The sequence below is a fragment of the Halichoeres trimaculatus genome, unplaced genomic scaffold (assembly GCF_033239565.1).
Source record: "Halichoeres trimaculatus isolate MK-OKI-2021-1 unplaced genomic scaffold, fHalTri1.1 fHalTri1_scaffold_18, whole genome shotgun sequence".
Classification (NCBI taxonomy): domain Eukaryota; kingdom Metazoa; phylum Chordata; class Actinopteri; order Labriformes; family Labridae; genus Halichoeres; species Halichoeres trimaculatus.
In genome coordinates, this window is record NW_027437196.1 from 22,432,754 (window position 1) to 22,457,449 (window position 24,696).

Genomic DNA, 24,696 nt, shown 5'->3' on the forward strand with positions numbered 1-24,696 from the left:
CAAATTCGTTAAGGCAACTAATTTGGTGCTTCTAAGGCCATTAAGTTACATGGATCCTCACGTTTACGTTAAGGGGCAGACTTAAAATGATACGACTTTCATATAAGAATAATATCAAAGCATGTCGATTTATAAAACTTTCTTTTTAAAGCATAGGCTGTATCAAATAAAATGACTGCCATCAACTGACTCAATCGGTTAACTAAAATTAATATTGCACAGCAGAAGCTTCCATTCGGTCTGAAACGACCGACTTTTCCTTTTCTTCTTGGCAGGAGGCAAGACATCACCTGCTGCAGCCTCTGGGATTTCAGCCTCACCACCATCTTTTTCCTCTGAACTATTTTGTTTAGTAAAAAAGTCTTAAATATTCGCCTGTTTCGACATGTGTCTCCCGCTGTATTGTTGTTGTTCTGCGCGCTTTGTCGGGAGTACCGCCTGAAAAAAAAAAAAAAAAAAGTTTTGTTCCACATAGACCAGGCCTATCCATAAAAGATAAGAGGGAGTATTTTTCACCAGACATTTTGACCTGTGGAGTTGAAATATGTCGGACTTCGACAGATTTTACCGGTCAAAGTCCGGTAATTACCGGATGCCGGAAACCCAGATCAGGGGTTTATCACCGTGTTTCATCTGTCTGTCTGTCAGGGGTTTCTTTTGATTTTCATAGACAGTCACTCGACACCCTGGTTGACTTTTGAGGCAAGTCTCATCTTTTCTGCTGCAGTGGGATCTCTGCAGGTGTCATATGAGCTCAAAAATATCTGCAGCTCACCGGATGGTAATAAAAATTTGAACTTACCAAACATCTTGGATCCAGGATTTGAGTCACTTTTGAAGCTTAGTTGGCGCCAGCTTGTCCTACAGTTACAGTAACTTTATCACCTCATTGACTTTTCTGATGTCTGTTAAAGTTTGTCCCCATCTCTTCATAGGCTCTTTCATATTAAATGTGTCTCATCTTTTTTTTTGTTTTTGTTTTTTTCTGTAAAATCTTGGAAAGCATAACTCATGATTTGTGGCACCCTTTAAGAGGTTCTGGCAGGCACTGTCACCAAAAAGGACAACATCTTATTCAGCAGGCAGGTGGAGAGATGTCAGCTGCTCCAGACTAACTTCATTATCAGGACTGATTACTTCAAAACAAAAATCCTCCTGTCCGAGCACAGTCTGTGCTCAAGTCAAAATCTGAGACTGAGTTAAAGACAAGTCATGAGTCCTGAAAATGCAACACAGGACTTAAGGGTTCAATCCTGACTCTATGCTGGTTGGAGGATGGTCACACTTCTTTTGAACACTTCAAACTTAACTAAGAACAAAGTCTACATACAAAAAATTAAATGAACCTTTTTCCTACCCCATTGGCAGATTTTCTTACTCTTCTCAAGAGATTCAACCATCTTTTTTGTCTTTTGATGTCTTAAATATTTCGCTTGACTTGTCATGTCAATATGGCTAATATTGAGTCTAGTTGTACAATTTGTAGTAAAAATAAGACATTAAAGCTATGGTCTACGATCTGAAACCCAGTTTGGCTGATGAGACACTTTTGAAAAACTTAGCCTCACTCACCCCTCCCCTCCCTTCCAAGATCCCACCAGCTCGTATGGCCCTTCTGCGCCTCCTAACAACACACCCCCTCTGACAGAGCAAGAAGCAGGCCAGCAGAAAATGTAACGAACAAAGACAGTCATCCTCCTTGTAACACACAGTGGTAGCTTTTTCAATTGGACCGGCACAATCAAAACCATGAATTAGCCGGCGAAGCAGGTCTGGCGTTGCCACTGCCAGCTGATCAGAGCAGAGCCAACTGTGGGCGAGGCTTTACCTTTCTCGCCGTGTCTTCAGCAGCTCAGTTTACAATGCTAAAGATGTGTGGCTAACTTATGCTAAAATCTATTGACAGAGCCGACCTGTTCCGACCAGCAGCGTTCAGTCATTAGCCAGTACAGGCACAGACTAACCAGAGTTATTCAGCTGACATCTCCCACTGTGGTAAACAAAGTCATTACCTGTTCAACAGAGACTCAGCTGTCTCGGCATCAGTCTTCAGTCCCAAATCCCTCTGCAGCTTTTTCCACCGGTCGTACATTTCTCCAATATTCAGTCTCTGTTGGCACCTGTATTGCTTATAATTCTTCCTTGCTTCAGCCTTTTCCTTGAAACTTTTTCGTTTTCTTCCCTTCCCTGTGGAGGGTAACAGTAACAGCTTCCTGGTTTCGGTCTTCACTGGCTCCATGACGCTTCGTTAGCTGAGCAGCTAGCTGACGTGAGAGGGGTAGTGGGGAAGGACGAGGTGGGACCATGGGCAGCATGGTGCGGAGCAGGGGAGACACGGGATTGGATGGACTAACGCACAAATCCGAAATGAGGGAAACGGCGGTTCAGATTGGTCAATTATTTAGCCATTTTGCAGCTGCTGTACTGAATGGATTTTTTCGTTCTTTTTGGTTTTCATATTGCGTAGATCGGACCATCGGACCATAACGGCCTCAAAACAGTGTTAATAATAATAACCTAGCTTCAAATCATCGACCATAGCTTTAATGCTTGTTTAGATATCAGTTTTATAATAAAAGATGATGTCCAGGATAAGAGATCAACCTCTGATAATACACTTCTCACTGTCAATCTGTTGGTCACAGAGCACTATGAGCTGATCAGGAGGGGGGGACTGACAGGACATTTGGTCTGCCTGTTTGCATGTGGAACACTTAACTCTGAGTTATTCATTTAGCTTTGCTGACATCATCTCCCAGCAGTGACTGAGAAAGCACCAGAGGCTTGCAGTCGTGCTTAAAAGATGTAAAATTATGCAGCTTGTTGCTTTGAATTATGTTTTCATATTAGCTTTTATGAGCTCCATACTGCTCTGTTTGAGCGTCGAGACTGTAGCCGGAATAAAATGTCCTAAACTGTTTTTCGCACGGCAAGAAGAAACGGGAGCCACTAATTGATTAAGTGTAATAAACCAGAGTTATTAATGTCAGATTTATTGTTCACTGATCAGAGGAAAGTGATATCATAAGATTTAATGTGTGCGTTCATGCTCTGATTTTGTCTCCTCGCTGCAGCCTTTTAGAATTTAGTTTGAGTCAAAACATTTTCGTCTTCAAGACATTGTTTGCTCAGAGTTTAGATAATATGACAATCAGCTGACAGCAGTCCTGTTTCCATCTGACTCTCTTTGTATGGGAGCATCTCCCCCCGTCAGGTTCAGTGTCGCTCAATAATCAAGTGTACCCTGACTTTGCAGTACAGGGATCTGTAAGTTTTCAAACAAAGCAGTAAACCTAAGAGTGGAAACGCCATGATGAAATGCTAAACAATGAAATTAAAACTTTCCACCTCTCTCCCTGCTTCCTCCGTCCACCAGTTTCCTGTGCCAAAATCAAGAGGAAGAAGAGTCTGTTTGGGACAGCCATCTATGTGGAGGTGACAGCGGAGGGGGAGTCGCGCCGCACAGCGAAGTCTCACAGCTCCTCCAGCCCCAAATGGGACGAGAGGCTCACTCTGTAAGAAGATTCAATTGACAGTCTGAGTGTATTCTTTCACCTTCTGTTATTTTCTGTCTGCTCTCTTTCTGTCTTTTTTCATAAAATCTGTTTACACTGTACATATGTCACTCCAAATATGATTGTAGGATTGTGAATCCCATGTTCATTTTTTATTTGGAGAAAATAAAATGAGAGGCAGACTGTGAGGCTGCCACAAACATCTGTCTCCTAATTCTCCCCCTGAGCAGATCGTTTGTAGGGCGAGCCTCTGCTGATCTCCAGATGGCCTGAGCTTATATAAAAAACTGTACATAAAGAGAGGAAGATGGAGCAACATACCGGGTTTGCTGCAGAAATTTGGGCTCTTTTTCCGTCTGTATACTTTATATAACAATCACAAGGCCTGGGAAACATTGAAGAAATGTACACTATGATAAGGAAAACCCTGAGGTGGTTCATATGATGGGAACATAAATGAGGGGAGGCGAACTGTCACACAGACAGAGCTCTTTGTATAAGAGCAGCAGACTTTTACAGCTCTCTGGTTTCCTAATGGCTCTGCTAACTGCCGGGGAGATGTCACTGTAAATGCTAATTGTCTTAATTGGGTAATAATGGGCGATTACACGGAGTGGTGCTGTATTTCTGATCCTGTGTTTGCAGCACGAGTGTGTCGCTGTTATGGCTCCTCCACGCTCTGTTCCTGGGTATTCCTCTTCAGGCTGATGTGCTCAGCCGTGAACACAATGACTCTGCTGTGCATCAGGACAGGAAACACAAGAAAGCTGCATTATATGAGCCAAGCTCTTCAGTCTTCCAGCCTGCAGCAAGGAAGAGTTACTGTTGTGAGATTTTAGGAGGGAGTAGATGCTTAAAAATAGAGGAGCTGGAAGAACAAGTGGCAGAAATAACAGTTGTTTTCCTTTTTCTCTTTGTTGAAGTGAAGCAGCTGGTGAAAGAAGGAAGTGGGAAGTGGTGGATTTATTTTTTAAATGGAGGACTGTGCAAGAATATCCCTATGTAGGTCATTTCTTATCCAGATTCCTGAGCGTCCTCAAAATTTGAAATATAAAGTCAGCAAACAATCACTACAGGTTATTTTCTTATTACATTTGACTTTAATGCTGGAGATACAGCTCATTGTACCATTCATTCATTTCATTTCAAACTATTTTGAGAATTCTTATTTATATTGCTGCATCATTTTAGCACAGATTGGTAAACATACTTAATAACTTGTGCTTTTTGTAAGTTTGTGAAAATTGAGTTTGGTCTGAAATGTAGGTTTTTTTCGCTGTAGCAGTGCATCTCATGTCCATCCCCGATGTGTCTCATCTCAAAGGGAAAATCTGTGTTATCATCGCCCACATTAAGCATGCATCAAGTTAGGCAGAGCAAATCAGTTTAAACTGGAGGTCACACACTAAAAAGTTTGAGAGCATCTAGTCGGTTTTAAAATAAGACCCCACATACTGAGGTGCCAGATTGAGCAGGTGCTTGGTCACGTGCCCTGTGTGCAGAGGCTATAGCCCTCATTTGATTGCCTTCTCTTTTCATTCTCGATCCTCTCCTGGGGCCTGTACTACGAAGCTGGATTAGCTCTTAGAGAGATAACTTCCTGGATACGTTTCGGGTTTTCCGTACTACGAATGTGGATCTCTTTTTATCCAGACATGTTGCCCCGGTAACTGATGCTGAACGCCAAACCTGGTCTGGAGCAGGTTAAGTTCCAGGATAAGAGCTCACGGGGTGTGACAGACCGCCCGCTGACCAATCGGTTCTCCCGGGCGGGCATGAAAGACCGCACAGTCACCAATTTGCTCAGCCGGAGTGAAGTCCTCTGGCACAGGACCACCCCCTGTCTTTTTGGCCCAACATTTTTTTTTACATGGGCTGTGAACAAACAATATCTTACTGATCATCATAACTGAGACATTGTCAGGGAAAAGTAGAAATGTGTGCAAATTGAATCTTTCATACTGACCTCTTTGAAGGATGTTTTTATATTTATTTTTTATTTGCTCCCACGTCCTTTTTTCCCCACTGCTATTGCATCTGCAATACAAACTGCCTATAATGAGCGTTTTCCTTGGGATTTGTAGGAAAGTGGACTCTTTCTAATTATGAGGTTGGATATGATGCTGATCACACACACACTGACTGACAACATGAATGAATAAGGACCTAACTGCCCGTGGCGTCACATGATGAGATAGGTCTATTAATATCAGCATTTAGGAAATTTACACATTCACAGAGTTGGCAATTTTTTGCCAGCAATCCCTCCGGCTTCTCACGGCCACAGTCGTGTTGCTCCTGGCCTGGATAATACTGCGGTACTCCTTGTACTTTTGCAGTATTATTTGCTGCTCCTGTGCTGTAAAGTAGGGTTCTCTCTTCTCCATAGTGGAAAATGCTCCGGGGCCGCTAACTACGCCCATTTCATGTGTGCGTGCACTGATCCCAGCCAGATTCACTTATCGAGTTGATAACAAGCTTTGTTGTACAGCAGATCTGGATGACAGAGATCCGGTGAAGTTCAGCGAATTGTCGCAGAGTTATCCTGGATGACTTAATCCAGCTTCGTAGTACAGGCCCCTGGTCTCTTGTACTAAGCACTGTCTTTTCCTCTGAATAAAGACAGAAATCCTCAGAAAACTGATGTAAAATACTGACAACATAAAATCCAGTTGAAGAGAAAGGCAGTATGAGCTGTTACATACATGTTGTTCTCTGTATAGGTTAATCATGTTCTCACGTGATCAGGTGATCTTGTGAGTCCAGCAGCTCTGAGCTTGGCTCCACTTCAGGAACAGATCCAGGGAGATATGGCTGTCAGATGGAGCAAAACCAAAGTGCAGATGGATGGTGTTGAGAGGTCTTGATGAAAGTCTGACAAACAGTAAAACATGACAGGCAGAGCAGGAGGCTCGTCACCATGAAGCAGCTGCAGCATGCTGAACAGATGTTATTATTATGAACATACAGTTGGTAACTTACTAACACAAGTCTTCCTCATGATGTTCTCAATCCGCCTGTAGTCCCTGTCCAGATGACATTTAAAACCACTCTGAAATGCTTTTGTCAAGTCATTTCTTATGCCATGTGTTTTTGTTGTTGCAGGAATGTAACACCACACACACAGGTGGACTTCAGAGTATGGAGTCACCACACACTGAAGGCCGATGCTCTTCTGGGGAAAGCCACACTCGACCTCGTTCAGGCCTTGGAGCAGCATGACAGAAAACGTATGATGAATCTAATTTAAAGACAGATACTTGTTGATGTGAAGTCTGCAGTGGTGGATAAAAGCAGAATCTTAAAGCTGGTTGACCAGGTTTTAGACACTTTTGGAAGGGTTAAGCTGTCAGATTTCCTTGATGTCCTTTAACCTGCCCTGCTCTGGCTCCACAGTGGAGAATGTGAAGGAGGTGCTGAAGCTGAGCGTGGAGCAGAAAGGAGTTGTGGTTCCCACAGGAGAGCTAACCGTGTACTTGGATGGGCTGACTGTCTCTGACCAGGAGGAGCTGGCCCCACTCACCAACGGCAACACAACAAACAGCACCAGTGAGTGTCCATGTAAAATCAGAGAGGAACTGACATGTTTGAATGTCATCTGTAGTGGGACGTGGTGGTTGACAAGAAGTACAGACAGATTAAAGCATGCACAAACTCATTGCTATACTACTTTATAACCAAACAGCTTTTCCCTTTAAAGTTCATTAACTGTATTCCCAGTTGTGTGTACTAGACTAACTTTATTTTCTTCAATGTTTCCCAGAAGTCCAGCAGAACGGTGACGCCATCCATGAAAATGGAGACGACTCTTCCTCTTCCTCAAAGGCTGCCAACAGGTAAACTAACTTCATGAACCAGACTCGTTTGGGCCTTTAATTACATCAGCCAAGGAGGTTATGTTTTTGGCCCTTATGAAAGAAAAATATATTGCAGCATATTGGAAAGTATTATGTCATATATTAGGTAATATATTCCCATATATATGAGATTTAGTATTTATATTTTCTAATATATTGCAATACATGGAAAGCAGCAATCATATGTATATTTTGCAATATATTGCAATATATTTCATCAATATATAATATATTGTGTATGTGCCCTCAATATATTATTCCATGTATATCAAATATATTGTATATTGGAAAAATAATATATTACAATATACCACAATACATTTCAAAAAATATATTGGTACATATATTTGTCTTTCGGTAGGGGGGACAGTTTGTCTGTTTGTTGTGAACAACATAACTTAAAAAGTAACGAACGGATCTTGATGAACTTTTCAGGAAATGTTTAAGATGGAATAAGGAAGAAGTGATTAAATTTTGGTGGTGATCTGGATCACCGTCTGGATCCAGGATTTTTTCAAAGGATTCTTTATCGTTGCGAGATAGGGCTCTTTTTACCATATGCGTATATAACTCTATGATAAATGGTTGGATTGCTTTGCAAAACAATGCAAGACAAGGTCACCATGATTTCTGAAGATCCAGACTATGAAATATGTACTGGGTCATCATAATTTAACACTGTCAGGTAACAAGTTATTGTATTAACCTGCAACACCAAATTGTAGCAGACAGTCTGCTGAAAGGGAGTATAACATTAAAGTAGGACTTAAGTGTTGAGTGACAATCACAACATGCTCAGCTGAGGTCTGCGCTCTCTGAGTGCTTTGCTAGTTGCTACATTTTCTCTTGAGACAAAGGTTTTACTAAACTGCACTGTTAGCCCACACTTCTCTTTACCATACTGCAGCTTTCCACCTGTGTACACTGTCAAACGAAAGATGCTGCAGTGGATCAAATACAGAAGGAACACTGTGATATGCATTAAGAAAAAATCACTACAGAGAAGAGATTTGTAATCACCATTTTATTCCTTTATTAAAATAAGAACACTATATCTGAACTGGAGCAAGTTAAAGAATTGTAAAATCATCATGTGTGACCCATGCTTACCCTGTCTCTCTTTTAGAGCTCAACTCCTGTGAGCAGGTCATACTGAACGACCTACTCTATGTGCATGATGGTGCCAACTGGCATTTGAAGAAAAATTTCAAGCCTCATCAGAAACTTTTTCATGATTATTCAAAGCCTGTTGAAAAGAGCCTAATGAATTAAAACAAAACATATGTTGCAGTATTTTTTCTCCCTCTGGGATAAAAGTTTCAGCATGGATAAATGCGAAACCATAAAGCAGATATAAGCAGATTTGGTCCTGTGAGTCTTTTCGTTGGGTCTCTCTGTCTCATGGAGAGGATAACAGCGACTCACTCAACACTTCACTGTGAGTGCTGCAGGTGAAGACACTAAAAGTAAGCAGCCAGCTGGATACTCGTGCTGTTAACAGTCTGTTTTTGTGGCGGCATTGTTAACCAGCACCATAGTGAGGTGCTGTTAACACCTGAAACTGTGACACATACATGTTCACATTTTCCAGTCATGTATAAACTATATGCACAGTCTCTGCTTTTCTCTGAGTCTACCAGGTCTCCACTCAGTTAGTAATAAGCTTTCAAGTGTGCTGCAACCTCCATTTGGCAGCAGTATGACATAGTAACCAAGCACCTGTAAAAACAGATGAGTTTTTTAATATCAGGAAGAATCAGGAAGAGATAAAAGTCGCATGATCTCCTAGATTTTTTTTCTGTGAACAAACAATGCGACAAACCAAATAGACTAAAGGTAAGAAAACAATCAGTAATGGTACAATGTGGCTAACATTAGCAGAGCTAGCTCCAGCAGCCATCAGTCGTCCTTACAGGTTAACGTCCTCATGTTTGTGCTGGTTCCTCTTTGCTCTGGTTGAGTGGTTACATGTAGGTTTAACCAGACACAGCCCACACAATTTAATCTCCATTTACAAGATGAACATACTGACAAATCTCAGCACGCTAACACATGGCATGGCATTTGTAATGACTACTTCTTGTGTTAACCAGTGAGGATGTCAAGATTTGATTGTTAAGTTGCATCCCTTCTTTAATGTTGAATAAAATAACTTGCCATTATTGATCTTTAACCCCATTGCTCAAACGTCTGCCACAGTCAGTTGTCAAAATGTGAATATTGTTAAAAAGAGTTGCGAAGGAAAGATGAGGGATAGTTGGTGTGGATGGCAAGAAGTCATAAAGGTACAGGTTAGAATATACTTTATTTTAACTTGTGAGGACTTGACGTGGGTGACTGAAACTACAAGACAAAACGTCAGACTGGGGATGGGTACCTTTTACATTTGAAATGATACGGTACCGATGCCTGGTGCCTTGCAATCAGTGTCGGTAATTTCACGACATTTTCGGTATTTTCAGTAATTTTTTGTGTTTATGTGGTAAAAAATATCAATTTGTTTCATAAAAATGTTTTTTTTTTTTAATTTAACATATTCATTCTTTAATATTCAACCTTATAATGCTGTGTTCATGTCCAGCATGGAAAATCACCTACTCTTCCACCCCTTCACAGTCACAAGGATGCATGGTACCTTTTGATTTTTTGTGAATTGGTACCTGATACTTTTGACAGAATTCGATCGGTAGCTATAAAAGTCCCTCATTCAGTACCCATCCCTACGTTAGACCCCTTCACTGAGAGAAACCCATAGATTGAACCCCATTTTTCAGCGTCTGGGTTGATGATCATATATTTTCCTCTTTGATAGGAAAACACTTCGGTTTGTGTATGTTGTTATCAGACATTCTGCTGTGTCATGCCTACTGCTGTTAACATACATGTACTGTGAAAGACTAAATCTCATGTCTCACTGAATGATGTTGCAGTTGAATGTGAAGACACCGCTTCTGTCTGCTTCACTTTTCCTAAAATGGTCGTTGGCTTGGTCAGAGTCCTTCAAATCATGAGCATGCTTATTCTCAAGTACAGGAATGCTAACAGGCTGCTAAGGGGTGTGTGTGTGTGTGTGTGTGTGTGTGTGTGTGTGTGTGTGTGTGTGTGTGTGTGTGTGTGTGTGTGTGTGTGTGTGTGAGCCCTGTAGGACCACATAAGGACATCATTCAGATGGTTAATGATTCTCTATTAAATTATGTTCTATCATCCTTTCGAAGGCTTTGATGTTTATTTCTTATATAAAAACGTCTTGCGTCTCCTCTGTCTGTCTGTGTCCTCCTCTCCCTCCTGACTGCGCCCCTCTCCTGCTTTGCGTGCTGCCCCTCTGGTGCCAATCCTGATTATCTGTCACCCTGTAAAAGTGCCCTTCAGTCAGGCTAACGGCGTTTTTATTGGAAAGCCACAGAGGAGGCACGTCTGCTTGGCTCGACAGACGGGAGGCTGGCGGGGGGGTTGAGGGGGTTGTGGCTGCCTGGCTCCATCTCTGCAATGCAGTTGCTGAGAGGACTGCAACACACAAACAGGAGTATTTTTAAAGCGTAGAGGTGTTCCCTCCCTCTATGGGAGTTCCTGAAGCATTCGAGCCAGATCAGAAAGGAAGCGAGGATATTTGTCATTTCCCTTGAGACTGTTCTCAGAACGAGGGAACATTTAACACATCTTCATAAAAGAACAACAGTTTGAAGTACTTCCTTATGAAGAACACACACACATTTTTCAGCTGATAGATTCAAACATTAAACTGCTTATTTAGCTGTGTTTCAAACTAATTTGACAGGAAATGGGAGAATTAATAAAAAGGGGGTAAAAATACAAACAAGCTGAAAAGATTTAGAAAAATGGAAATTGTATTTTAATACACTGGGCTGCAGTGACTGATTATTTGTGTCAATTCAGTCTTCTGACGATCAAGTAATCCAGCAAATGTTCTGTGATCTACATTCTTTTTCCTTAAATGTTTTGAATTCATCACTTCGGAAACCAAACACATTTTTTGTTGTGGGACCAATAAGGGATTATCTTTGTCTTGACAAAAAAAGCTGCAAGAAAACTCTTTTATTGGTTTTAAAAGATGAGAGTAAATATAGCAAAACTTCAACTTCTGTCCCACAAAGAGGTTAAAAAGGTGACTCCCGTGCTAGGGGGAGGAGGATTAATGGCCAGCAGGAGCATGACATAAGCTAGTGAATCCACAGAACACAAGCCCGGCACTGATCAACATTAAAGTCTCCCACAAATTGAGACAGGAGAAACCAGAGGATATTGCAGCTTGTGGTGGCTCTAAAAATGGAAATGCGTTGGTGTAACAATAAAAAACGAACATCACATTTCTGTCACTCACTGGATCTTTGACAGTTTACTAACAAATTAAGTTACCAGTGACATGCTAAGATAGCTCAATGGCTGTTAAATGTGGGGAGCCTGAGGGAAGTCCCTCAGTGCATGATCATTAATTGATCTCAAAAACTTTTATCCATTGTGTTCAGTTTTGAGTTTTATTTCTTGTAAATTTTGTTTACTGGGCATGTGAGGCTTTCTAGAGCTCATGTCCAGTAGTTTTTCAATACACTGTTTTATCTGTTTACAGTGAAACTGAGACTCAAGATTATTTCTTTAGTTGTTGATTGAACTGTAAACAACCCAGTGTAGCAGGAAGCTTTTTTATCTCCAAGATGCTGATCATCTATCCCAGACGCCCATATCACCAGGAGCCTGATAACAGCTGATAGGTAATCTTAGAGGCATCATTTAGACTCAAGTGGCTCCTTTGTTCAGGGAAAATTAAAGAAGGAATAACACAGAGCAGAAATTTCTTTGGCATATTGCATGTACTTGTTATCATTGCTCCATTAAAGTCCCGACATGTTGGCCGTAGATGTCAGTGCCTTCTTTCAGAAGTTAAAAGAAATCCTTTCTGAGAGTCTCACACAGACAAACCCCTCATGTCCCTCTGACCAACTCTACTGATGGATCTGAAAGCAATCACCACACCAGTCAACTCTCATACAGTGAAAAAAACACTTTCTACAATGTTAACACCTGTGAAACAGTCTCACATTTGTCTGCTTCATCCAGCGACCTGCTGTGTCAGCTCTTAAAATGCTGCATGTGAATGTACCAGAGAAACACCCTGATTCTCCTGTTTATGGTGCAAGGAGAGGAGCGACTGATCGATGGTGTGATAACTTTTGAGAACAGTAAAAACCTGCCCTTCAAGCGTACAAAAGCTGTGCAGGGTTGTAGTTGGCTTTTGATACAGATAGAAATTTGTATTTGAGATATTTGTGATCTGAACTTGACCTCAATCTCTGTTTCTCATAGTCTGTGTGCGAGTCAGCCAGGAAGTGCTGATATCTAGTGTACTCGATGTCCTCCTTTTAATTTCTTTCTCCTGTTCTCTCTGAACCCATCGTCCTTTGTGGTTTTATACTTTTACTCAGGTGTCTGCTCCTCTGTTATCTTTTTATTCCTTGAGCCTTACTCACCTTGTTTGTGACTCGAGTTTAGAAATTTTCTGGCTTTTATTTCTGTAAGCTAGTGTTGGGAACAAATTATGTTGCAACATTTTCTTTCTGCTGTATCTGTTATGACAGGAACAAATACAAGAAAACCAGATAAATACATGTTTGTTTGTTTTTAATTAAGTCTGCTTTTGGACATTTTTGCCTTTTGGTAGGACAGCTAAAGAAAGACAGGAAATGTTGGGAGTTGAGAGTCAGTAAAGGCAGGAAGTTATTGGTTGGACCAGTAAGCACTATAGCCTCTATATGGGCGTTAGCTTAAACTTTCGGGCCAATAGCTCCCTGGACGCATTATTAAATGTACAAATCAGAGCCTATGATGAAGAAACTACAACTGGTAATCCTACTTTGTATTTCTTGGGTCTTCAAGCCATCACAGTCTCTGTCAACTGAACATTTCAAAGTCTTCTTTTCAACAAATAGTCAATAAAACCCCAAAGTTTGTGAAACCAGAAGGTCAAAAATACTGTTTAAATTCCTTTGAAATATGGTAAGAGCTTTTATAATGTGTGAATATGTTGAGCAGTAAGCGTCCTTCAATCAAGCGGTCTACACTTGTCACCTTTTTTTTTTGCTAACTGACAGTCCAGCTCCTTCCAGGACAAAGCCTGGACTTGAGTCATATGGTAGTTTTGTGTGAGTCTGAGCGTGGGCAGGCCTGTTACACTGACTGATCTCTGCCTGATACAAAAGGCCCTCTTCAGCTGTGCTCATTACATCATCAAGCCATCCTTTCATGTCCTTTTTTACCCTACAAGACAATGGCCTCAATGTTATAAGTCAGTCTTTCAACTGACACACAGAAGAAGTGACACACATTCAGCTCACCCTGACCAACCTCTGTCAGGCGACTGATAAATCAGTCTGTAACGTTCAGCTGGTAAAGTTAGTGTTTTGATGGAGCTAACAGAAAAGATCTATTTTTGTCCTACACATCGGTACCACACAGGGTGATGGTGCTCATGGAAAATGTAGTCTGCATCCTGGAAAGATCCTACTGGGGGCGCCAAAGCCAACATAACATTGACACACCTTGTGTTTTTTTCTCCTGCAGCTCAGTGAATGGTACAGATCTTGGCCTGAAGTCCGGTTCCTGTTCCACCTCCAACGGTCTGGATGCTCAGGTGCCTTCAAGCTCCTGCAGCCCCGCCCTTAGTCATGTGGTCAACGGGGACACCACGCCCAACTCCACCCCTGTGCACCAACCCTCAGACAGTGACACTGAAAGCAGGACAGGTGAGTTTACACCGCTCTCAGTTTTGTATTTCATATCATGTGAGGGCTGACTGGGTTTGAGTGCTTCATGTTTATTTGAAGTGTTGTTTGATTTTATTTGTCGAAGAACTGGACTTTATATATCAGGTTCCCTAGCTTCATGAAGAAGCTTAAACAATAAACTGCCAGCTCAGTACCACAGCAGCTTCTCTCTGCAGGAGCTCAGTGTGCTGCCGGGGCTGGGCTCTGGCCACTTAAAGTTCTTCATGGTTCGCTCGGTCCCAGTGAACAGCGCAGAAGATCAGTAGATTAATTTTCATTAAGCGAAGCCTGCAATCTCTGCTGCTGTCAGCACCTCTGTCGAAAAAACTCCCCCGAGAGAAAATCAGAGAGAAAAGAAAAGCAGACTGCAGTATTCTGTGGAGGAAAGACTCTCTGACTTCACCAAGCAAAGGCTGAGAGAGATTTTTAACTCTTACTGAGTCACAGCAGATGCGTGTTTGTGAAGAGACTAAAAAAACATACTGTTATTCTCAACAAGGATTTGTTTTTCTCTCGTTGTGTTGGGGATTGCTGTGATGTGATCCCACGCAGCCAAATCTGCTCCCACTGCAACACCTCAGAGTGTGTTTATTTTATTGTACAGTAACACTTATCAGTAAACCAGTACTGAAAATGCTGACAGTAACATAATGAGGGAGCAAGTTTTATGAAAAGTGATGCTGCAATCAGAGCTGCACTGCCGGGTATCCCACCATGCTTTGAGCAGCAAAGCGTCCGTTAACACAGTAAACAGAAGTGACCTTTCATATGCTGAATCTAAGTCAAATTAAACTTTTTAACTTCTGCTTTTTAAAGATGTCAAGTAGTTGATCAGCTGTATCAAGGGTAGAGCAGAGTGACTGACAGGAAGTTTAATGCCACCTCTCTGTTTGCATCTCAATCAGCCAGAAGTCATTGTTTCCAATAAGGTGTCAGACTTCCTCTTCAGAAATCAGTGGGTGATATCACAGAGACTTCATCCATGTTTTATACAGTCTCTGGTTCTTCCAGTGTGTAGTGAGGAGTTTTTAAAACTTTGTTTTGCAGCCAAAGTTTACAAACTGAACTGTCTGAGTCTGTCAGTGATCAGCTTAACGTCTCGAGTTGATTTATGTTAAGTAGATTCACTATATTTTGAACCTTGCTGTTACAAAATGATTTGACTGTTCAGCCGCTTCTGCAGGAAAATCTTTTGAGTCAGTGCAAGTTAGTGTGAAGATTTTGAATTAGTCTACAGGCTGAAAGCACAAACAAAAAAAAAAAATCAAATAGGGATGCACGATATTGGATTTTTGCCGATATGCCGATATATCGAACCCCTTTTGGCCGATACCGATAATCACAAGTTTGTTTGTTTTTTTCACTGTGAAGAAAGCTAAGTCAATCCTGTACTGGAATCTATATGTTATTGTGACGGTCTTATTTGTTTAAGAAACACACATAAAACAAGACAAAAAAAACCATTTGATTTCACCATAAATAAGAAAAGTATTATTTTTTTCAAACTCAAGACATACAGTATTGAAATACAGAAAAATAATTTCTTTAGATCACATGAACTTTAAATGTACAATGCATTTTTAAACATAACCAAGTTTCATTTGATTATTTCAGAGCTACTGTAACAACCTGGTGACAGACACAGAGCTCTGCAGTGCAAATAAATGAAGTGCTACATTTTATTTAAGGAGCTTATTTTTCAGATGGAAAATAATAATAATCCTAACTGAATAGCACCTTATCGGCTGTGCATAACGGCAGAAATGTTCATATCTGCCGATACCGATAAACGTGTTTTTAAGCTTTTATCAGCCGATACCGATATTGTGCCGATAATATCATGCATCCCTAATATGAAAACCTGTGAGGAAACATATCATAGCTGACCTGTGTCTGATTGAGCTGTAAAGGTGTGATAATAGACATAATGGAAATTGCTTATCTTTCAATTAAAACAATACGGTATGATGCCCGTTTCTGGCAGTTGTATTCGGTACTCAACGGTACCAATTTTTGGTACTTTTTTGTATTTATGTGGTAACAATTATCAATTTGTTTAATAAAAAAATCTATTTTTTTCAATGTAATATATTCATTCTTCAATATATAACCTTGCAATGCTGTGTTCATGTCCAGCATGGAAAATTGCCAACTCTTCCTCACCCTCACAGTCACAAGAATGCGTTTAGGTACTTCAACATGTTACCTTTTCGATTTTATGTGAATTGGAACTCGGTACTTTTAACAGAATTCGGACAATAGCCTACCTATAAAAGTACCTAATTTAGTACCCATCCCTACGCATGCACCTATCAGCCAATCAACAAATACTGTTCTGTTAAGAGCAGCTGAACTAATATACAGAAGATTTACTGTGATAGATGCTTCTTGTGTGGTCAAAAGATGCATAAAAAGAAAGATTCTCAACATAAAATTTACATGAATAGGAGTTCAGGTATATCTGAAATTAAAGATAAAACCTGAAGTATGAGAAAAAAAAAGCATCTGTAAAGTTAGTGAAGTCAACTGGAATTCAGTCTTGAATGTGTTGGTTTGATTCACGTCATGTAAACAGAACCCCTGTGGTTTCTTCGTTCACCTGCAGTAAACGGGGAGTCCTGTGACGCCTCTCTGGGTCCACCGTCTGCAGAAACCAGTGATGTGCTGCCCCCAGCTGACAGCCAGGAGAACTGCAATCAGGAATCCGCCCCGCCAGACTCTGACACAGCAACGAACAGCACATCTCCACCCCTGCCCTCCTCCACACAGGCTCCAGCCTCCATCACTGCTGCTAAGCCTTCTGATGGCTCCACTGCTGCTGCTGCTGCTGCTGCTTCTTCCTCCTCCACGATTACCTCCCCGACACAGGGAGCCACGGCCGTCACAACCTCCTCTTCATCGTCCTCTTCCTCCCCGGCGCTGGGAGAAGCTAATACTTCAGGAGCTGGAGGTGGAAGCAGTAATGGCAGTGCAACTACAACCACGGACGGGGCCAAGCCCAGACAGCAGGCCCCTAACGCAGGGGCCCCTGATCCTCTTCCTCCAGGGTAAAAACAACCTGCAGCTGCTCACACTTTATACCCCCTCACAGTTTAACACCTTTACAAAGACGTTATCTCCTGTTACGATGTTTAATGCTTCAATACAGTTACATGTTTTATAATCAACAGGAGGTATTCATCTTTAGGTGATAATCCTGCTGAAATCTATTGAAAATTTCTCCATAAGTTTTCTTTCTCCTTTGTCTTCAGCTGCTGTCTCATTTTAAACCTCATTGTTTTGTGTTCAAGGTGGGAGCAGAGGAAAGACCCTCACGGGAGAACATACTATGTTGACCACAACACCAGAACTACTACCTGGGAAAGACCACAGCCACTTCCACCAGGGTAAGGGTCTTTGTAATACCTCTTTAAGGTCTCCCTCCTCTCTTGACGATTAAACTGTAATTTTACCCCTTTTTTTATTTAAGGAGGGCTTATTGATTAAACATGCAATCAATTTGTTAATTGGAGAAAAAAACATTTCTGAGATTGTCGCTGTTTTCAACTTTGTTTTTATTTTCGAGGGGGAGACTTGTCATTTTACGTCGCTATTTCTTTTATCTCTGTGCCTGTGTGGTGAACAGGGCTGCTGGTTAATGCTATGACTCACCAATCAGCTGACTAGACCATTATACTGTTTGGTAATATCATCTTAAACTGGATCCTGAAACGGACAGGAAGCCAGTGAAGATTGTTTTGATTGGTTTGCGATGATCCGGTCTGTCTGATCTGTTTGTGACATTTGTAGCTAATCGGCTCAGAGGCTTTGTTTACACACAACTTTTGGCTCACCTGCTGTGCCTGGATTAAAATCTAAACAAAAGTGCTACAGATGCAGGGAGCGCAGTAGTTGAGGATAAATAAATAAATAAATGAATAAAACTTTGTAAAAACAAAGTTAAGACACAGCTTTAGTCACAAAGTCTGGATTCTAAAAACTCAGTTTCTGTTGATATTCTACCATGTTCTCGTTTGCAGCTTCTTGTGTGCATTTGATTTATCACTCTCCATCTGCTTCACTTTGTCAGGTGGGAGCGCCGCGTGGACGACCGGGGTCGGATCTATTATGTGGACCACAACACCCGGACCACCACGTGGCAGCGACCCACCATGGAGTCAGTCCGAAACTTTGAGCAGTGGCAGAGCCAGCGCAGCCAGCTGCAGGGAGCTATGCACCAGTTCAACCAGAGATACCTCTACTCTGTAAGACACCTCTGTCCTCTTTCACCCACCCTCTTTCCTGTCAGACCACCTGGAAGTCTCATACACGTGTGCACGTCAACTGTTTGAGTTGGGTTTTAATGAGGGCTATCAGCCATATTATAGATTTCATACTAAATATTCAGGTACAATTATTGAAGTTACCCAAACACCCCTCTTCCAAAGAGACCAGCATCATAACATCTCAGTGGTTTGTCAGTGAACTCTATTGTACAAATCTCACTGAGCCAGAGTTAATGCGAGTTTTAGAGTGCTGTGCTGGAACTTAGGAGTCTTTTAGAAAGACAACTGTTTATGTCCAGGTCTTTGATTTAAAACCACTCACGGTGAACTTCATGATGCACAACCTAGATCACGACCTCGATCCCTGGTTTGAATGTGACATTTAAAGACCTACTCTGATACCAAAAGAATAAAGTTTTATTTGAAAGCTGATAGTTGAATGAAAGATATTTGTAAACTGTAGAGTTCAGCCTCTGATCGTCAGTTCAGCTCAACTTTTGGGGTTTTTGCAAACTATTTAACTGTTTGTGCTTAAAAATACAAACTCTTTGTTGACATTTTCCTCACACTCAGCTCATGGCTTATCTCCTGCTACCTAAAGGTGAGAACTTTACCTCCTCACAATCTGAAGCCTCAGCCTCTGACCCGTCCTGTTTTATCTCAGTGAGGGTCTTTGATCTGAGCACTGTGAGGTCACCTCCACTCTTCATGATTAGTTCAAATCTACAGACAGGACGGCTGGGGAGTGTGGAGTGGAAACCAGCAGCGGTCTCTCCTGCTGGAGAAGAGACTTTCTCTGAATGTCTTTTAGCATTCAGAATATTGCCCTAATGGAAGTGTATGTGTGCGTCCCCCGTTTTCAGGCATCCATGATGTCTGCTGAGAACGATCCTCTCGGACCGCTACCTCCTGGATGGGGTGAGTTCACTTTTTTCTCCTGAAAACTGAACAAATTTGTGTTTTTGTGTCGGTACTTTCATTTTCAGTTCTTAATCCTTGTGGGAAAAAAGAAACAGAAAAATGTCTTCCTGCTCTGTTCTGTAGTGAAACCGAGATTTCTCTTCTGTATATCCTTCCCTGCGGTGCTGCCAGCATATGAGACGTCTGGATGATAATCTGATGATCTGTTGACACATTGTTGAAGCCAGTCGTTATCTGTGTGTGTGTGTGTTGAGCTGCGGATTCTTGTCTGTTTTTATCAACTTCAGAGAGGCGAGTGGACTCCAATGACAGAGTGTACTTTGTCAACCACAACACCAAGACGACACAGTGGGAGGACCCACGAACACAAGGGTGAGCTGAGCGTGACACCAACACAGAGAAGCTGAATTTCTATACATGACTGCAGAGTGAAGATTAATTAAATGTCGATACTCATGGAGGGCTGCAGCCTTTTTTTTTTTAAATCCAACCAAGTTTTTAATCAAGAAGATGAATGGATGAAAAAGGAGATTTTGATTTGACATTTAGAAGTTTAAAGTCTTTCCTGTCCTACATCAATAATGTTGAATAAGTTGGTTGCAACACCAGCTTTTCTGAGCAAGTTTGTGGAGCCAAGACAAAGTCTTTTGCACAGTGTCACTTTGACCTCCTGACACTTCAGTGTTTACTTATCCAAACAACAAAATGTGCAGATCACTGTGGCAGAATTACAGCATTTTCCTATTTACATTTATGTCATGCTGAAGTGTGCAAAAGTGTGTGTGGACAATTTTTAACATTTAATAAATAAATCTTCAGTTTAAAAACAGCACAGATACAGGAGAAACTTTAAACTTCACTTTCTTTCTCCTACTTTCTCCTGACTCTTTTACTTTTAGCCACTCTGGTTAGAAACTTTGACTGTACTCTCTTATTTCTCATGAGCTTTGCACTTTCAGCACTGCCTAATGTAAGACCAACATGTGTCATTCCATGTATAAAAATTGTGTGTGTGTATGTGTGTCTGTGTGTGTGCGTGCAGGCTACAGAATGAGGATCCTCTGCCTGAAGGTTGGGAGATCAGATACACGAGAGAAGGAGTGCGTTACTTTGTGGATCACAACACCAGAACCACGACGTTCAGCGACCCGCGCACCGGGAAGTCCTCAGTGTAAGAACATGATTTTACACTAACTGATCAGACTTTGGGTGCATCCGAATAGTCCTTTTTTGATAAGGAACCTTCCTAACTGAAGAAATGACCCGGAAGCATTTAAGCGTCGGCCATGATAAGTGCTGTTCGAATTCTCCAAAAGTTAAGGAAAGGAGGGTTGTTGCTTCCTTTAATATCTCCTTTAGCTTAGGAAACACCGGACAATCCTTTTCAAAAGGAAAGATGAAGAAACGCCCCATAATGCCTTGCGGCACGGGACGTGTATAAATGCGGGACGTGTATAAATACGGCTGCTGTCAAAAGTTTATGGAAACTTACGATGGAGAAGGGACAGAAATTATTTGAGTACTGTTGCTTTTCTAACATTTACCATCATGTGCCTGCCTGAATGTGTTTATTGTGTTCACGATGTATGAATGTCAAAAAGATTTATAGCCCGAAACGTTTGGTTGCAACTCCGAACTGAAACAACGAGTCACTAGTGATAGAAGTAATAAAGTTTATTAACATCAATAAAAGAAGGACAAATGAGGACTTTTACAATATTCAAATATAATAAATTCAAACGATGTTCATAATGATGTATGTGAATGAAACAGGGGGTATACAGTTTCTGACAGTCTACTGTATTATTCAAGACAGTCCTCTTGTGTTATCAGGCTTCAGACTGTCAAAATTTATAGATGCTCTCACGAAGCTCACAGCTGTGAGCAGGAAACACACACTGCATGACCAAAGACAAAACACCATCACAGGTAAACCCTCTGATCATGGATTGTTAATGTTAATCGGTCACAAAACGACCCTGTGAGATAAGGCAGGGGACAAATGCGCTTCTTGTAGTTCATTTTCTGAACATCGTAGTTCGTCGTGGCTTACCTACGTCACAAGTAATTGTCGCCACATAAATGTGACATCAAAGTGAAAGTGCAGTCGAATTCCTCTTTGGCCGCAGTTCTCCTTTCCTCTCATCTTTTCCCCTTCTTCCCTTGACCCTGTGACGTTTTTTATCGGGGTTAAGGTAAAGTGGATAGGAAAGGACTTAGGAAGGACTATTTGGATCCACCCTTTGGGTTACTCAACATCACATCACCTGTTACCTGAGGATGTGCCAGAGGAGCGTATTTACAGAGTTTACGATAACCACGAACAGATGATGCTTTAATTTAACGTGCATATACTTAAGTTGAACTGAGCTTGTTTTGCTCTGCATGTGTGTTTTGATCTTCTAATCTTTTCTTCTCAGCACCAAAGGTCCTCAGATCGCCTATGAACGCAGCTTCAGGTGGAAGCTTGCACATTTCCGTTACCTGTGCCAGGTAGGTGATCTCGACTCTGCTTCTACTCTGCTGGTACAGCCTCTTGAAATACTGAAATTTTATCACACCAAAGAAATTAAGGCTCAAACAAAAATAGACTGGTAAAATATGAAGGACACAGACATTTCAGGAATTAGAATAATCCAAAATGAATTTTAAACAAAGAAATCAATTAGTCATTGAATAAAGATTGGGCTTGAGTACAGCATGGTTTGGATGGCAAGTGTGACCAGGCCCTTAACCGCCTTTAGGTGTGATGAAGCCCTACAGGTGGGGAGGTGGGGGACTGTAGAGAGCAGGGAGAGAGGAGACCTGCACAGCCACACATAACACACCCTTTCACAAAATGCATTCATGCTTTTCTCCTGTCCGTCCACAGTCCAATGCTCTCCCCAGCCACGTGAAGATCACAGTTTCCAGACAGACGCTGTTTGAAGACTCTTTCACACAGGTGAGTGACCTCAGATAATGATGTGATTTCTTGTTTTATTTCCTTTTTAGTTAAAAGAAGAAATACTCCTTTTCTTTCATGGTGATTTACTTGTGTTTGTTTTCTCTGATTATCAGATTATGGCTTTGAAACCTTACGACCTGAGAAGGAGACTCTACGTCATCTTCAGAGGAGAGGAGGGTCTTGACTACGGTGGATTAGCTCGGTATTTAATTTTAAAAACATGTTAACTGTATAGAACAAATGTGTACCTTTCTTTGGTTAAATATTTGAACAAATCATCTTTTACTTCTGTTTTCTGCTTATCCTTTTCTTCCTCTCTGTTCACAGAGAGTGGTTCTTCTTGTTGTCCCATGAAGTCCTGAACCCCATGTACTGTCTGTTCGAGTACGCTGGCAAGAGCAACTACTGTCTGCAGATCAACCCGGCCTCAGCCATCAACCCCGACCACCTGTCCTACTTCTGCTTCATCGGACGTTTCATCGCAATGGTGAACTCACGACCTGAATCTGTGTCGATCTGTATGGTGTTAAATGTATCATTCAAGCCTTGAACAGAGAGATTTTGAAGGTTGTTTTGGGGAAACGATGCTTTAAAGGTCCCATATTCTGCTCCTTTTCTGCAGTTTAATATGGATCATTGATGTCTTCTTGAAATTGTAGTAACATGTTTTGGTCCAAAAAGTCAATAAATCAAGCACAGCAGCATTGTTTCCAGGCTCTCATAGCCCCTCTGTTCAGAACGCTCTGATTTAGTGGGCATGGCCTTCATATGTAAATGAGCCACTGCTCTTCCGCGTCACTGAGAGCGGCGCCACAAGCTCCGAGTGCACAATGTTTAGAAAACAGCGAAGCTCATTTACCTTAACATTACAGGCTAAAAGAACAGGCTAACAGCAGCTACAGTTAGCATCCTGAAGCTAACACAGAGACAGGGGGACACTGAGGAAAAGCGCTTACATCTGCTCCACAGCACACAGCATTTAAAATACTCACATTCCAGGGTCCGAGGTTTGTTGGCAGATGGTTGGTAATGCGCCTGGATTCAGGACCAGTCTGTTCACTAGCCCTCTGTTGTACTGTCCAAAGTTGGAAAAGCAGTCAGCAGTGAAGTGACTAGCACACACATGCACAGATTTACTGAGTGTAGCTGGCACATTTCCTTGATAAATGAACTCTAGCCACTTGTCTTCTTCCGAGACGGGAAGCTTGTGCATGGAACTATGTGGCCGTTTACAGCCAAAAACAAAGCAGTGATGGCGAGAAGGGGTTTCGGGGGTATCTGCTCCGGTGGACCAATCAGGTCAGACTTGCTCTGGATTGGTCAAAAAAGGGACTTGCTGACGTCGCCAAACCCCAGAAATACCAAACAGCTCGTTTTAGGTCAGGATTTTACATTCACAAGCACTACTAAGTACAGGTTTTGTCATTAAATGTCACATGTTGTGGGCTGAGAGGAAAGCCAAAGACCCACAAATTTCACTAAAAGACTTAATAAAGTGATTTTTGCATAATATGGGACCTTTAATATTCAGTGCATATCCAGACTGAGCAGCACATTAAACTGTCAGTTTTTCCCTCTTTCTGTCTACCTTCAGGCACTTTTCCATGGAAAGTTCATCGACACCGGCTTCTCTCTGCCTTTCTACAAACGAATGCTGAACAAGAAGCTGATCCTCAAAGACCTGGAATCCATCGACCCAGAGTTTTACAACTCACTTATATGGATCAGGTATCAGACGCGCATCACTGAACACTTTACTACATCTGAAAGCGGGATGCACCTGGGTAATGCCACACGTCCTCCACACAGCCAGAGCAGTAACTGTAAACTCTTCTCAGGGACAACAACATCGAGGAGTGCGGTTTGGAGATGTTCTTCTCAGTGGACATGGAGATCCTGGGAAAAATCACATCACATGACCTCAAACCTGGAGGAGCCGACATCCTGGTGACAGAGGAGAACAAAGAGGAGTATATCAGGTACAGAAGAACTCCAGGTTGAGCACCCCTCAGAGTTATTTGGCGCTTTTTAATCTCCCTTGTGTTTTCTGCAGTCTAATGGCAGAGTGGAGGTTTTCCCGTGGGGTTGAAGGTCAGACCAAAGCGTTCCTGGACGGCTTCAACGAGGTGGTTCCTCTGCAGTGGCTGCAGTACTTTGATGAGAAGGAGCTGGAGGTGAGCTGAGTGTCACGCTTGGTCGCTTTTTAAACACCTGTGTGTCTGTTTCACCTGTCCTTCTACTTGTCTGTGTGTGTTTGTCCAGGTGATGCTGTGTGGCATGCAGGAGGTGGACCTGCAGGACTGGCAGAGGAACACAGTCTACCGGCACTACACCAGGAACAGCAAACAGATCATCTGGTTCTGGCAGGTGAGATTTACACCTGACAGAGTTCATGTGGATTACACTCAGTCTGTG

At 41.8% G+C, this 24,696-nt stretch overlaps 1 protein-coding gene across 1 annotated transcript in view; it reads left to right on the forward strand.

Annotated features, from left to right (window-relative positions):
• The window catches only part of wwp1 (WW domain containing E3 ubiquitin protein ligase 1), a 46,996-nt gene that overhangs the window by 17,645 nt on the left and 4,655 nt on the right, over nt 1-24,696 (forward strand). Inside the window, exons 4-22 of the mRNA XM_074693453.1 lie at nt 3,377-3,515; nt 6,621-6,745; nt 6,912-7,064; nt 7,279-7,351; nt 13,946-14,127; nt 16,754-17,195; nt 17,439-17,534; nt 18,218-18,392; nt 19,277-19,331; nt 19,622-19,706; nt 20,377-20,505; nt 21,755-21,827; nt 22,207-22,278; nt 22,395-22,483; nt 22,609-22,768; nt 23,876-24,009; nt 24,120-24,260; nt 24,335-24,455; nt 24,544-24,648. Of these exons, the coding sequence (XP_074549554.1) occupies nt 3,377-3,515; nt 6,621-6,745; nt 6,912-7,064; nt 7,279-7,351; nt 13,946-14,127; nt 16,754-17,195; nt 17,439-17,534; nt 18,218-18,392; nt 19,277-19,331; nt 19,622-19,706; nt 20,377-20,505; nt 21,755-21,827; nt 22,207-22,278; nt 22,395-22,483; nt 22,609-22,768; nt 23,876-24,009; nt 24,120-24,260; nt 24,335-24,455; nt 24,544-24,648 (2,549 nt within the window). The remainder of the gene's footprint in view (nt 1-3,376; nt 3,516-6,620; nt 6,746-6,911; nt 7,065-7,278; nt 7,352-13,945; nt 14,128-16,753; nt 17,196-17,438; nt 17,535-18,217; nt 18,393-19,276; nt 19,332-19,621; nt 19,707-20,376; nt 20,506-21,754; nt 21,828-22,206; nt 22,279-22,394; nt 22,484-22,608; nt 22,769-23,875; nt 24,010-24,119; nt 24,261-24,334; nt 24,456-24,543; nt 24,649-24,696) is intronic.